The sequence below is a fragment of the Bos grunniens genome, chromosome 25 (genome assembly GCF_055505025.1).
Source record: "Bos grunniens cultivar Pamir isolate PY7600 chromosome 25, Bosgru_T2T1.0, whole genome shotgun sequence".
In the NCBI taxonomy this organism is placed as follows: Eukaryota; Metazoa; Chordata; class Mammalia; order Artiodactyla; family Bovidae; genus Bos; species Bos grunniens.
In genome coordinates, this window is record NC_141189.1 from 33700565 (window position 1) to 33713633 (window position 13069).

Genomic DNA, 13069 nt, shown 5'->3' on the forward strand with positions numbered 1-13069 from the left:
CTGGGTGGGGCGCAGTTTCACTCTGCTGATGCACACGGAAGTCCTGCTATGGGGTCAGGGCGCTGGGCCTCGCTTGGTGAAGTCAAACTCCAGCTGATGCCAACCCAAAGGTGCCCTAGGTGAAGTCCTTGTCCTCTGCTGCAGCATGCCCTCCACCGCTCTGGGCCGGAAACAGGACCTCACAGGGGGCGCTCATCTCTTCAAATTCAGTTCAGAATCTGGCTCTCCCAGTCATACTGTTTGAAAAGGTAAAGACACAGGAGACTGAAAAACAACATCTTTATTTATGACTGAAGATGTGACAGCATTCACAAAATGCCAAGGAAAGCCATTCCCTGGTTCAGTTTTTTAAGTCTCAGAGCCTCTGACATCTGAACTTTCACTACATACCAGCCAGGAATGCCTCTTTGTGGGAACAGAGTTTCCCACTAACAGCTATTTTTCTGTTTTCTTAACATACTAGTGTTACTCATTCAGTTTTTCCCCTTGGGTCCTGACTGACACTTGTCCACTGTGCTCACCTGTTGTGTTTCTTAGGCTATCTGTAGGAGCTGCAACATCACAGCAGTGATCCCTAAGACAGAGGTAAGCAGGATACATCTATGGGAGCCCTCTGTGTTATATTCTTTTTCTGAGTAATGATGGCAGCCAGGAAATGAACAAAGGGGTTCAGCAAATTAAAGCCTTAAATTTAAGGCACACAACTTCATTTTCCTCAATTCAAATAGCTGGTTGGATTTTTTATTTTACAAAAGCTATTTTATTTTTTGTGTACACAGCACACAACGTTTAACTAGCTTTATTACACGTTAAAGTATACAAACTGATTTAGGGAAAACCTCTAAACTGTTTCCCCAAATGATTGACATGGCCCAAAACAAAAGGGGGGAGTTGAGGGGGTACAAATTCATAGCCCTTCAAATATGAACAGAATGGGAAGACATCTAGTCTCATAAAACCTTGGTGGAGATGCACCCTAGCGGATGATCTGGCCTCAGTAAACAGCTGAATTTCCCTGTGCCTGTATGGGAACACAAAAAGTCACCAAAAGTGGACTGTCAACAGAGAAAATGGGGGCTGCTTGCATCCTAGGGTTTCTCATAGAAGCAACAGCTCCATAGTACCAAAGTTATTGTACCTACGGCTGAGTGGCATGGGTCCATGATATCTATTGAAGTACTTCCTGAACGTCAATCAGAATTCATTAAACAAGAGGCCACTTACAACATGGGAAAAAGGACTGTCCCGGTATGAAGGGTTCACAATCTGAACTGGCCCTTTAAGACAATGAATAGTGTTACAGAAACATTGTAAACAAATAATTCAAATATGAAAACGCAAAATGTACAATTAGCAAATACATTTTTTTCTTTTAGGTAAGATTTTCAGAAAACCCAGGAATGGATTTTATATCACAAAATGGTCCATATCGCCCAAAAATGTCTTTCGATTGGACAGTAAAATAATACTTGCTGGAAGCTAAAAACTTAGATAAAGTACAGGCCATTGGGAGTGGTAAAGCTTTAATTTCTCCAATTTTCTTCCAGATCAGCTTATTACTAGGGTTCTCATGGCACAGGAAGAGGTGGTAGCTTTCCACGGGGGCACACTTGGGGTTGATTTTGGTGATGTTCCACGTCAGGGCGATGCCCCTGGGCCGCAGCACCCGTTTTACTTTGAGCTCAGGCTTCTGAGGAGGAAGCGTGTCGCGGACTTTGTCTGCCAGCTCCGACAGCGGTAGCGGCGGCTCCGGGAGAGGTGGCAGGTGCTCAAAGGACTCACAAACCTGAAACACGTTCACACAAAGTTCAGCAAGCGGGGCGGGTGGGTTCTGATTGTTTTTAAAGTGGTCAACCACAGTTCTACAATATGTTTCCCATTCCTCAATCCATTTATCAAAATCATAAGAGCAAAAGGATGCTTCAGGGATTTGTGAGGCTGGTTCCAGATTTTTCAAACATTAGCTTCTTTTCGAGTTAAGATCTGTACACTTTGGAATATCACTAATCTAGAATGGGTTAGGTCCCAGACCTTCTGGAGAAATATTCCATCTCATTGCCAAACTGTGTTCCCAAACACTGTGCCAATTTACATGAAAAGTACAAGTGTAGGAGAACACCCATTTCCCTCCACCCTCATTAACAATGGCAACTACTCTTAAAAATCTTTTCCAATTGGTTGGATTAAAAAATGGACTTGTTTTAATTCTGTAGCTTCTGGAAAATTCAACTACATTATTTTAATTGAGTAAGTAAGTAGATTCATAACAGCACACTTAAAAAGCATACTAAAGTGCTTTCGAAGATGAAACATGACCCAGTGTTTCTTCATTAGTGAAATGGGTGCTTTCATTCAACTTGGAACAAATAACCCTTACAGAACATTTTGTATCAGTACCTGGGCTGCATTTTGTGACACTGGAGTGGTCTCTTTTGAGACTGAAACAGCTTTCACAGGTGACTCAAGGGTGGATACTGGGCTTTCTGTGAACAACACAAAGTTTAAAAGTAAAATTTATCTGCAATAATCAATCCCATAACCTTTAAAGCCAACAGTTTACATCTTGTGTAATAAATAAATGTAAATTAAAATTATAAAACTGTGAAATAAGAAGATAAACTTTTGCTAAAAGTTCGAGACCCAAAGGTATCAAATATAGATAATTTTTCTTTTATATGACAAAAGTCCCCCTTTAAGGTAAACATGCACATCGTGGTGCAGTTGGGAACTAGGAAACATTACCCACAGAAGAGGGATTCCTGCTTAGCAGTCTTTAGGGGGCGGATGCTGCCGTCAGGTCAGCACGATTGTCTGTAAACACAGAACGGTTCACAGTCCTGTATGAAGGTGCGATACAACCAAGATCTGCGAATTCAGACTAGAACTCACGCAGACCTGGGTTGCAAGTATATCTACTGCTGAGGGCCATGTAGCCCAGGGGGGAATAAGACATAAACTGTGTGCTGTTGAAAGAGAGGGGAGGAAGAAGAGACAGAACAGAGAATGGAAGAAAGAGAGATGGTTAGAAGAAGAAAGAAAAGGAGAAAAATAGAGAAAATGTGGGTGTGAGGGAGAGAAAGTTTAGTAGGTACAAGAATAGTTTGAGGACAACCAGGGAGAGTATTAAGAGGATAGTAAGAAAAAGGGCTTCACGTTGGAAAGCAGGGTCCGACAGCTAGAAATTTCAGAAATTTGAACATAAATAAGCAGCAAAAACCATTTTAGATTCATTGTGTGTGCTGTGATATATTAATAACTTTAATATATTTTATGAATCTCCTCAAATAAAATTTCTTTCATTTGTGTTTTCCTTTCAACTGACAAGGATAATTAAGATTCTACATAGTGTTTCAAAGATACCTTATTAGTCACATTATTTACTGGTATTAAAAAAATCTTTCTAGAAGAGGTAATGATTTTATGCTTTTAATTCTAAGATAATCTGCACAGCCTTTTTAATGGGTTTGTTAATTAGAACTAGACTTGTGAAATCATAATCTGCAGGTTTATCGACGCACAAGAGCTGATACAAATAACCTTCTTTATATTTTCAAGTGAATAGTTTCATACAAAAAAAAAATTCCAACAGATAATAGCTTTCCATAACTAACATTCCTTCTTTCAAGGTGGTAGGTCAACAAGCCCTTAGCAAATTTAAACAGGTTAGAAACAAAGCAGGACTTTTATCCCAAATCAGTTAATGTTTAGATCCTCCGCACCATCAATGTCAATGTCTTGTGAATACTCTGCAGCTTTTATCCTTATCTACATAAAAATGCGTAATGGTTACTTTAGAACTTTGTATTCTCAAAACAACAGTAGCAAGCACCCCATTATTTTAACATTCTTTCTCATTAAATTGCTAGGGGAGAATTGTGGCTTCCAGTTTCAACTTAATCCTTTGGTGTTTGACCTTCCAGACCCTTTGCTGCATGTATTCACTTGTAAATATTTATATTATAGACATGATTTTTAAAGTTTGCATTTAAAAGACAAAGTGGAAGTCGCTCAGTCGTGTCTGACTCTTTGTGACTCCATGACAATAACCCCACCAGGCTACTCTGTCCATGGAATTCTCCAAAAAAGGATACTGAAGTGGGTAGCCATTCCCTTCTCCAGGGGATCTTCCTGACCCAAGGATCAAACCTGGGTCTTCTGCACTGAAGGCAGATTCTTTACCATCTGAGCTACCAGGGAAGCCCATCAGATCAGATCAGATCAGTCACTCAGTCGTGTCCGACTCTTTGCGACCCCATGAATCCCAGCACGCCAGGCCTCCCTGTCCATCACCAACTCCTGGAGTTCACTCAGACTCACGCCCATCAAGTCAGTGATGCCATCCAGCCATCTCATCCTCTGTCATCCCCTTCTCCTCCTGCCCCCAATCCCTCCCAGCATCAGAGTCTTTTCCAATGAGTCAACTCTTCACATGAGGTGGCCAAAGTACTGGAGTTTCAGCTTTAGCATCATTCCTTCCAAAGAAATCCCAGGGCTGATCTCCTTCAGAATGGACTGGTTGGATCTCCTTGCAGTCCAAGGGACTCTCAAGAGCCTTCTCCAACACCACAGTTCAAAAGCATCAATTCTTCGGCGCTCAGCCTTCTTCACAGTCCAACTTTCACATCCATACATGACCACTGGAAAAACCATAGCCTTGACTAGACAAACCTTTGCTGGCAAAGTAATGTCTCTGCTTTTGAATATGCTATCTAGGTTGGTCATAACTTTCCTTCCAAGGAGTAAGCGTCTTTTAATTTCATGGCTGCAATCACCATCTGCAGTGATTTTGGAGCCCAGAAAAATAAAGTCTGTCACTGTTTCCACTGTTTTCCCATCTATTTCCCTTGAAGTGGTGGGACCGGATGCCATGATCTTCGTTTTCTGAATGTTGAGCTTTAAGCCAACTTTTTCACTCTCCACTTTCACTTTCAGCAAGAGGCTTTTGAGTTCCTCTTCACTTTCTGCCATAAGGGTGGTGTCATCTGCATATCTGAGGTTGTTGATATTTCTCCCGGCAGTCTTGATTCCAGCTTGTGTTTCTTCCAGTCCAGCGTTTCTCATGATGTACTCTGCATATAATTTAAATAAGCAGGGTGACAATATACAGCCTTGATGTACTCTTTTTCCTATTTCGAACCAGTCTGTTGTTCCATGTCCAGTTCTAACTGTTGCTTCCTGACCTGCATACAAATTTGTCAAGAGGCAGATCAGGTGCTCTGGTATTCCCATCTCTTGAAGAATTTTCCACAGTTTATTGTGATGCACACAGTCAAAGGCTTTGGCATAGTCAATAAAGCAGAAATAGATGTTTTTCTGGAACTCTCTTGCTTTTTCCATGATCCAGCGGATGTTGGCAATTTGATCTTTGGTTCCTCTGCCTTTTCTGAAACCAGCTTGAGTATCAGGAAGTTCACGGTTCACATATTGCTGAAGCCTGGCTTGGAGAATTTTGAGCATTACTTTACTAGCGTGTGAGATGAGTGCAATTGTGCGGTAGTTTGAGCATTCTTTGGCATTGCCTTTCTTTGGGATTGGAATGAAAACTGACCTTTTCGAGTCCTGTGGCCACTGCTGAGTTTTCCAAATGTGCTGGCATATTGAGTGTAGCACTTTCACAGCATCATCTTTCAGGATTTGGAATAGCTCAGCTGGAATTCCATCACCTCCACTAGCTTTGCCATAAAAGTGAACTATTCAGATACAATTTACATACAGTATAATGTACCCATTTAAAATGTGCAAAAACTCTTTTTGAGTTTTGACAAATGTATTATTGTGAAACCCTCACCAAATTCAAGATACAATGTTTATATTACACCAAATAGTGTCCCTTTTGATAATACAAATGAATCTGAGTCCATATTGGATCTATTTTACTTGAACCTTTGTATGCTACTGCTTTTGCTATAAGTTAAAAATGTTGCTGATGGCCTGAAATATACAGGAGCGCTCATTCTCAAGGGCTGACCTTTAAAGTTATATAACACTTTCCATTTACATAGAGATTAAAAAGTTGCAGAACAGAGGATAACATTTGTCTTGCTGGAGGTTTATAGGAACACTGTGAAGGGACCTATATGAACAAATAGCTGCCAAGAACAAAGGATTCTGACACCAAGAAGTCTGTAGCAACCAACCACATTCCCTCCCCTTTTAGTATAAAAGAAGCCTGAATTCTAACCCAGAGGAGATGGTTCTTTGGGACACTAGTCAACCATCTTCTTAAGTTTCCTGGCTTTCTGAAGGAAGTTGCCACTCCTTGCCCTAACAACTCATCTCTCGATTTACTGTCCTGTCATGCGGTGAGCAGTACAAACTTAAACTCAGTAATATTCACAATCCCTCTCTCATCACTGGCCCCATGAAACCACAGGTCTGTTGTCACTAACAATTAGATAGCTTTTTCTAGAATTTGTTAATTCTAATAAACCATGTTAATTCTAATAAACCGAATTAACATGGTTTTTGTTCAACATTTTGTTTCTGAGATTCATCAACGTTGTTGTATATAATAATATATTTCATTCATTTTTATTGTTGAGTAGTATTTAGCTCTATAGACAGTTATGTCACAACCTACTTATCTATTCATGGACATTTGGGTTGTTTCTAGTTTGGGACTATTATGAACAAAGTTGCTATGAACATTTGTGTAAAAGTCTTTGTGTAGATGGGCTTCCCCAATGCCTCAGTGGTAAAGAATCCACCTGCAGTAGAGGAGACAGGTGAGATGCAGGTTTGATCCCTGGGTTGGAAGATCCCCTGCACAAGGAAATGGCAACCTATTGCAATATTCTTGCCTGAAAAACCCCATGGACAGAGGAGCCTGATGGGCTACAGTCCACAGGGTTGCAGAGTCTGAACGACAGAGCATTTTGTGTAGATGTAGGTTTTCATCTCTCTTGATAAATACCTAAAGGTGGAATAATAGTGTCAATTGCTAGTGTGTTTAGAAACTGCAAAACCACTTCCAAAGTGGTTTTACCATTTTACATTCCTACCAGCAAAACAAGAGAATTCCAGGTTGTTCCACATCCTTATCAGCACTTTGTATATTTTCAGTTGTTTTCATTTCAGCCATTTTAGTGGCGTGTTGTAGTATCTCATTATGGTCTTAACTTCCCTAGTGATGAAAAATGTTGAGAATGTCTTCTTCTGTTTATTTGTGATCCCCTTATCTTCTCTAGTGATGGGTCACCTACTTGCTTTGGGTTTAATTTGTTCTTTTTGTACTAACATCTTAAGGCAGTTGCTGTTGTTCAGTTGCTCAGTTGTGTTCAACTCTTTGCAACACCATGGACTGCAGCACGCCAGGCTTCCCTGTCCATCACCATCTCCAGGAACTTGCTCAAACTCATGTCCATTGAATCGATACCATCCACCCATCTCGTCCTCTGTCATCCCCTTCTCCTTCTGCCTTCAATCTTTTCCAGCATCAGGGTCCTTTCTAATGAGTCAGCTCTTTGCATTAGGTGGCCAAAGTATTAGAGCTACAGTTTCAGCATCAGTCCTTCCAATGACTTCCAATTCAGGGTTGATCTCCTTTAGGATTGACTGGCTTGATCTTCTTGCAGTCCATGGGACTCTCTCAAGAGTCTTCTCCAACACCACAGCTCAAAAACATAAATTCTTTGGCACTTAGCCTTCTTTACGGTCCAACTCTCATATCCATACATGACTACTGGAAAAACCATAGCTTTGACTAGCAGACCTTTGTTGGCAAAGCAGTGTTTTAAGGCAGAATCTTATGTTATTCACGTTAGACTTTCATTTTACTTTCTACCTTTCCTAATATAAATATTTAATGCTAGTAATTTCCTCTAAGCACTGTTTAGTTGCATTTCTTCAGATTTTGATATGCTGTTTTTTCATTCAGTTCAAAATATTTTTGAACTTCCCTTTTGATTTCTTTGACTCATGGGTTATTTAGAAATGTAATCTTTAGTTTCCAAATATCCAGGTATTACCCAAATAGCTGTTACTGATTACTTGTTGTATCGTATCTGTAATCATAGAATATGTTCTCTATCCTTTTAAATATACTGAGATTAGTTTTATGGTCCAGAACCAGTTTTATGGTATGTTTCATATGCACTTAAAAAGAACGCATTTTCTTCTGTGACTGCGTTTGAGTGTTCTATAAATGTCAAGTAGATTATTAAGTTGGTTGATAGTGTTGCTCAGGGTTCTATAACTTCACTGACTATATATTGTATCAACTACTGAGAAGGGAGTGTTGGAATCTCAAATTATAATTATTTTTCTATTTATAACTTCAGTCCAATTAGTTTTTATATTAGGAATCTTGAAGTTCTACCATAATGTGCATTAAGTGTAGATTTGTTTTTTGCATGCACTGGGTCAGCCAAAACAACTGCTTTGTTTTTTGGTTGCAGCGTGTGGGCTTCCTCTAGTTGTGGTGTGGATGGACTTTTCCTGTTGTAGTGCAAGGGCTCAGTAGCTGTGGTGCACAGGCTCGTAATTGTGGCATGTGGGCTTAGTTGCTCCACAAGTTCCCCTACCCAGGACTGAACCCACATCCCCTGCATTGGAAGGCAGATTCTAACCACTGGACCACCAACGAAGTCCCATAAACACAGGTTTAGTGTGCCTTTCTGATGAAATGAGTGTTGCACTGTTATGAAACAGCCTTTTTTTCCCCTGGTAATATTCCTTGTTCTTAAGTCTGTCTGATAATAATATAGCCACTCTAACTTTCTTATGATTAGTGTCTGCATGGCTTACCTTCTTACAGCCTTTTAATTTTAACCTAACCATATATTTATATTTAATGCATATCATGTAGCTGTTATAGTTGGGTCTTGTTTTGTTATCCAGTCCAACAGTGTGGTTGCTTAATATGCTCTTTATTCTATCCACTGAACTTTGAGTAGTTTCTTTTTACTTCATTTGATTTTCTGTCTTTTATTTCTCTTATTTATTCATGTTTTCCTTGAAAACTTTGAGTATATTTCTATCAATTCTTTTAAGGTCTTAGTCTGTTAATTCTGTTATCTGTCAAAAGTCTTTCTTTTGACAAATTTTTCTCCTGGTTTTGGATTCCATTTTTCTTCCTCATATCTCAAGTGACTTTAAAATCTGATGATGAATATTATGAATTTTACATGGTTGTGTGTTAAATTCTATTGTCTTCTTTGAAAAAAAGTAGGCTTTGTGTGATTAGCCACTTATTTTGGTTTTATTAGGGCAAAGCTAGAGTTGCCTTTGCTCTAAGATGAGTTTAGACCCATATATTCAGTGAGAATCTGCCACTGTGGTGTGTAAGATCTGAAACATTTCAAACCACTGCTGTTTGAGCTCTGGAAAATGTTTAGTGTAAAGCTCGTTGGCCTCTCTTTGCCCAGTTTCATGCAATTTCACTCATTCATGTGTGACTTGATATTTCAGCAGACTCAAGAGGACTCTTATGCTACCCTCTTGGAACTCTTTCTCTGAGTGGCTTCCTCATCTGATAGTATTCTTCACCTCATTCCAGCTGCCTCAGCCTCTCTGAATGTCAATCTCTGCCTCTGCCTGAGCAAGACAGCCTCTCTCTGCTTGGGATTTCCATCAGAGGACGGCAATCTAGGAAGAAAGCTGGGGCAACTCATAGGGCTCATCTCATTCATTTCCTTCTCTCAGAGACTGCAGTCCTGTACTGTAATATGTGAAAAAAATTTTCCTATATCTTGTTTAGTTTTCTACTAGTTTAAGTCTGATCCCATTAACTCCACCCTGAGTCTACATATGTACTTTCATAACTTTTTTCTCTTGATATATTATTAACATGTTTATGTAAATATATATACTTCTTTGATATTATTTTTAGTGGCTGAATATGGTTGTACCACATAAATCTAATTTTTGCAATGAATCTCTTATTTCTAGAAATTTAAGGGTTTCCAGTTTTATTTTTCATGAATAGCACTGCAATGAACATTTTCATATTTCCTCTATACTTTAGGCTTTTCAGATAATTATCCAAAGAACTGAGTCATAAGGCTTGCATTTTTGTAAAGTTTTGATGTAACAAAATGTCTTCCAGAAAAATTAATTTACAATCCTGTTCACAGTATATAAACTTACATTTCTTTTAAAACTATTTAATGCAAAATCTGCATTAATTCAACATTTTTTTGGGAAAAGTACACTGTGTGCCAAGCACTGTGCTAAAAAGATGAAAATGGTAGATTAATAAAAACATTAAAGTTGCTGCAAAGAACGTTAAGTCTTTTTAGGAAGACAGGTATGTGCAGAAACAATTATAGAACAGAAAAATAAAGGTATAATATAGGCATGCACAAAATACCACGGTAAGGAGAGCCAATATTGCCAATTTCTGCCTGGAAGGGATCAGATCAGATCAGATCAGTCATTCAGTCGTGTCCGACTCTTTGTGACCCCATGAATCACAGCACGTCAGGCCTCCCTGTCCATCACCAACTCCTGGAATTCACTGAGACTCACGTCCATCGAGTCAGTGATGCCATCCAGCCATCTCATCCTCTGTCGTCCCCTTCTCCTCCTGCCCCCAATCCCTCCCAGCATCAGGGTCTTTTCCAATGAGTCAACTCTTCGCATGAGGTGGCCAAAGTACTGGAGTTTCAGCTTTAGCATCATTCCTTCCAAAGAAATCCCAGGGCTGATCTCCTTCAGAATGGACTGGTTGGATCTCCTTGCAGTCCAAGGGACTCTCAAGAGTCTTCTCCAACACCACAGTTCAAAAGCATCAATTCTTCGGTGCTCAGCCTTCTTCACAGTCCAACTCTCACATCCATACATGACCACTGGAAAAACCATAGCCTTGACTAGACGAACCTTTGTTGGCAAAGTAATGTCTCTGCTTTTCAATATGCTATCTAGGTTGGTCATAACTTTTCTTCCAAGGAGTAAGCATCTTTTAATTTCATGGCTGCAATCACCATCTGTAGTGATTTTGGAGCCCCCAAAAATAAAGTCTGACACCATTTCCACTGTTTTCCCATGTATTTCCCATGAAGTGATGGGACCAGATGCCATGATCTTCGTTTTCTGAATGTTGAGCTTTAAGCCAACTTTTTCACTTTCCTCTTTCACTTTCATCAAGAGGCTTTTGAGTTCCTCTTCACTTTCTGCCATAAGGGTGGTGTCATCTGCATATCTGAGGTTATTGATATTTCTCCCGGCAATCTTGATTCCAGCTTGTGTTTCTTCCAGTCCAGCGTTTCTCATGATGTACTCTGCATATAAGTTAAATAAACAGGGTGACAACATACAGCCTTGACAAACTCCTTTTCCTATTTGGAACCAGTCTGTTGTTTCATGTCCAGTTCTAACTGTTGCTTCCTGACCTGCATACAAATTTCTCAAGAGGCAGATCAGGTGGTCTGGTATTCCCATCTCTTTCAGAATTTTCCACAGTTTATTGTGATGCACACAGTCAAAGGCTTTGGCATAGTCAATAAAGCAGAAATAGATGTTTTTCTGGAACTCTCTTGCTTTTTCTATGATCCAGCGGATGAACAGTTCAGCACAAGTGTCTAAACTGAATATATTAAAGTATGATAAGTGGGGTCATCAGACAAGCCTGGGGAGGCACAGAGCAGAGAGCATTCCTGGCAGAGAGAACAGCATATGCAGTGATGGCAAGGAGAGGAGCAGCACTGCCTATTGAGATGCTATTAAGGCAGAGGGAAGGAATTTGTAGAAGATAAAGCTAAAAAAGTTTTCAACGTTTAAGTCATTAAAAATTCTGTTATAGGGTGAGAGGAACTTTCAAGAGGGAGGGGACATATGCATACTTATGGCTGATTTATGCTGCTGTATGGCAGAAACCAACACAGCACTGTAAAGCAATTATCTACCATTTAAAATTTTTAAAAAATATTTAAAGATATTTAATAAAAGAATTCTGTATATCTTGTTAAGGAATTTGGATTTTACTCTAAAGACAAAAATATAACCAGATTCATTATGGACTCCAATTCATTTTAATCTTTTTGAAATTGGAAACTGAAGGGTTTTTGATTCTATCATGAAGTTCCTGAAGATTTCAATGGTTCCAACCTTTGTCTGGATCCACAGTTGTGATGGGAGAATGAACTGGACTGTATAGTTCCTATAGTAATCTCTGTTTTTAAGTATTACATAATTTCCCAATCCTAATAAGTGGAATTTAAATATTTAAAGCAGTACCATAAACACACAAGTGCAATTAAGAGATGAAACCTTGTAATTTATTAGCAGCCCTGCTGCTGCTACTGCTGCTAACTCGCTTCAGTCTTGTCCGACTCTGTGCAACCCCATAGATGGCAGCCCACCAGGCTCCCCCGTCCCTGGGATTCTCCAGGCAAGAACACTGTATTTTACTTCTTTTTGTTTTAATCTGAGAAAGAGGGCACTGCTGTCACATTTTCATATTATGCCCTAGCATCCCCTCATAGCCACTATTGTTTAAGGAACAGGTGTGTCTCACAGGTAAAACAGAGATTTCCAATAGCCCCAGGCAACCCAGATAAGTGAATGGATAAATTACTGTACATTCACACCATGGAATACTACTCAGCAATAAAAAGGAATACTTGCTCAACAACTCAAATGACCCTTGGGAGAAATTATGCTGAGTGAAAGAAGGATACATATTATATCATATTTATAAAACATTCACACAATAATATAATAGTGAGGAACAGATTAGCGGTTGCCAGGGTTTAGGGACTGGGGGAAAACCCTAAAAAAATCCTTACGGGTAGTATGAGGGAAACTTGGAGTGATGTAACAGCTGTGTAATTTGATTGTAGTGGCAGCCCCATAAATCTACACGTGATAAAATTAATGTACACTAACACACACAAAAAACTTCATAAATGGGTCAAATGTATTTTGAGTTGTTACCCTTTCCCACTTTCTTGAAAAAGTAAAACCCTTTACCTGTGCTGCAGTTTGACAGGTCGTCTTTCGTCAGATCAATCACAGAATCATGTTTCTTCTTCTCTATAGCCTGGAAAGTTGTTAAAAAATAAGATTTTGCCTCAACAGAAAATGTTTTTTTAAAAATAAAACATGTTATTTCAAATTACCATTTATAAGC

The 13069-nt window shown here is 39.4% G+C and overlaps 1 protein-coding gene across 17 annotated transcripts in view; it reads right to left on the reverse strand.

Annotated features, from left to right (window-relative positions):
* Positions 1-262: 262 nt before the first annotated feature.
* The window catches only part of ATF7IP2 (activating transcription factor 7 interacting protein 2), a 76701-nt gene continuing 63894 nt past the window's right edge, over positions 263-13069 (reverse strand). For 7 of the 17 annotated variants that reach the window (XM_086375814.1, XM_086375815.1, XM_086375808.1 and 4 more), the window contains 3 exons: positions 12910-12979; positions 2398-2483; positions 263-1786 (listed from right to left, as the gene is read on the reverse strand). In XM_086375814.1, the coding sequence (XP_086231940.1) occupies positions 1373-1786; positions 2398-2483; positions 12910-12979 (570 nt within the window). In that variant the 3' untranslated portion in view covers positions 263-1372. Of the gene's footprint in view, positions 1787-2397; positions 2484-9891; positions 11525-12909; positions 12980-13069 lie in introns of those variants that run through there. The other 10 variants (XM_086375806.1, XM_086375804.1, XM_086375812.1 and 7 more) reach the window with 2 other exon arrangements.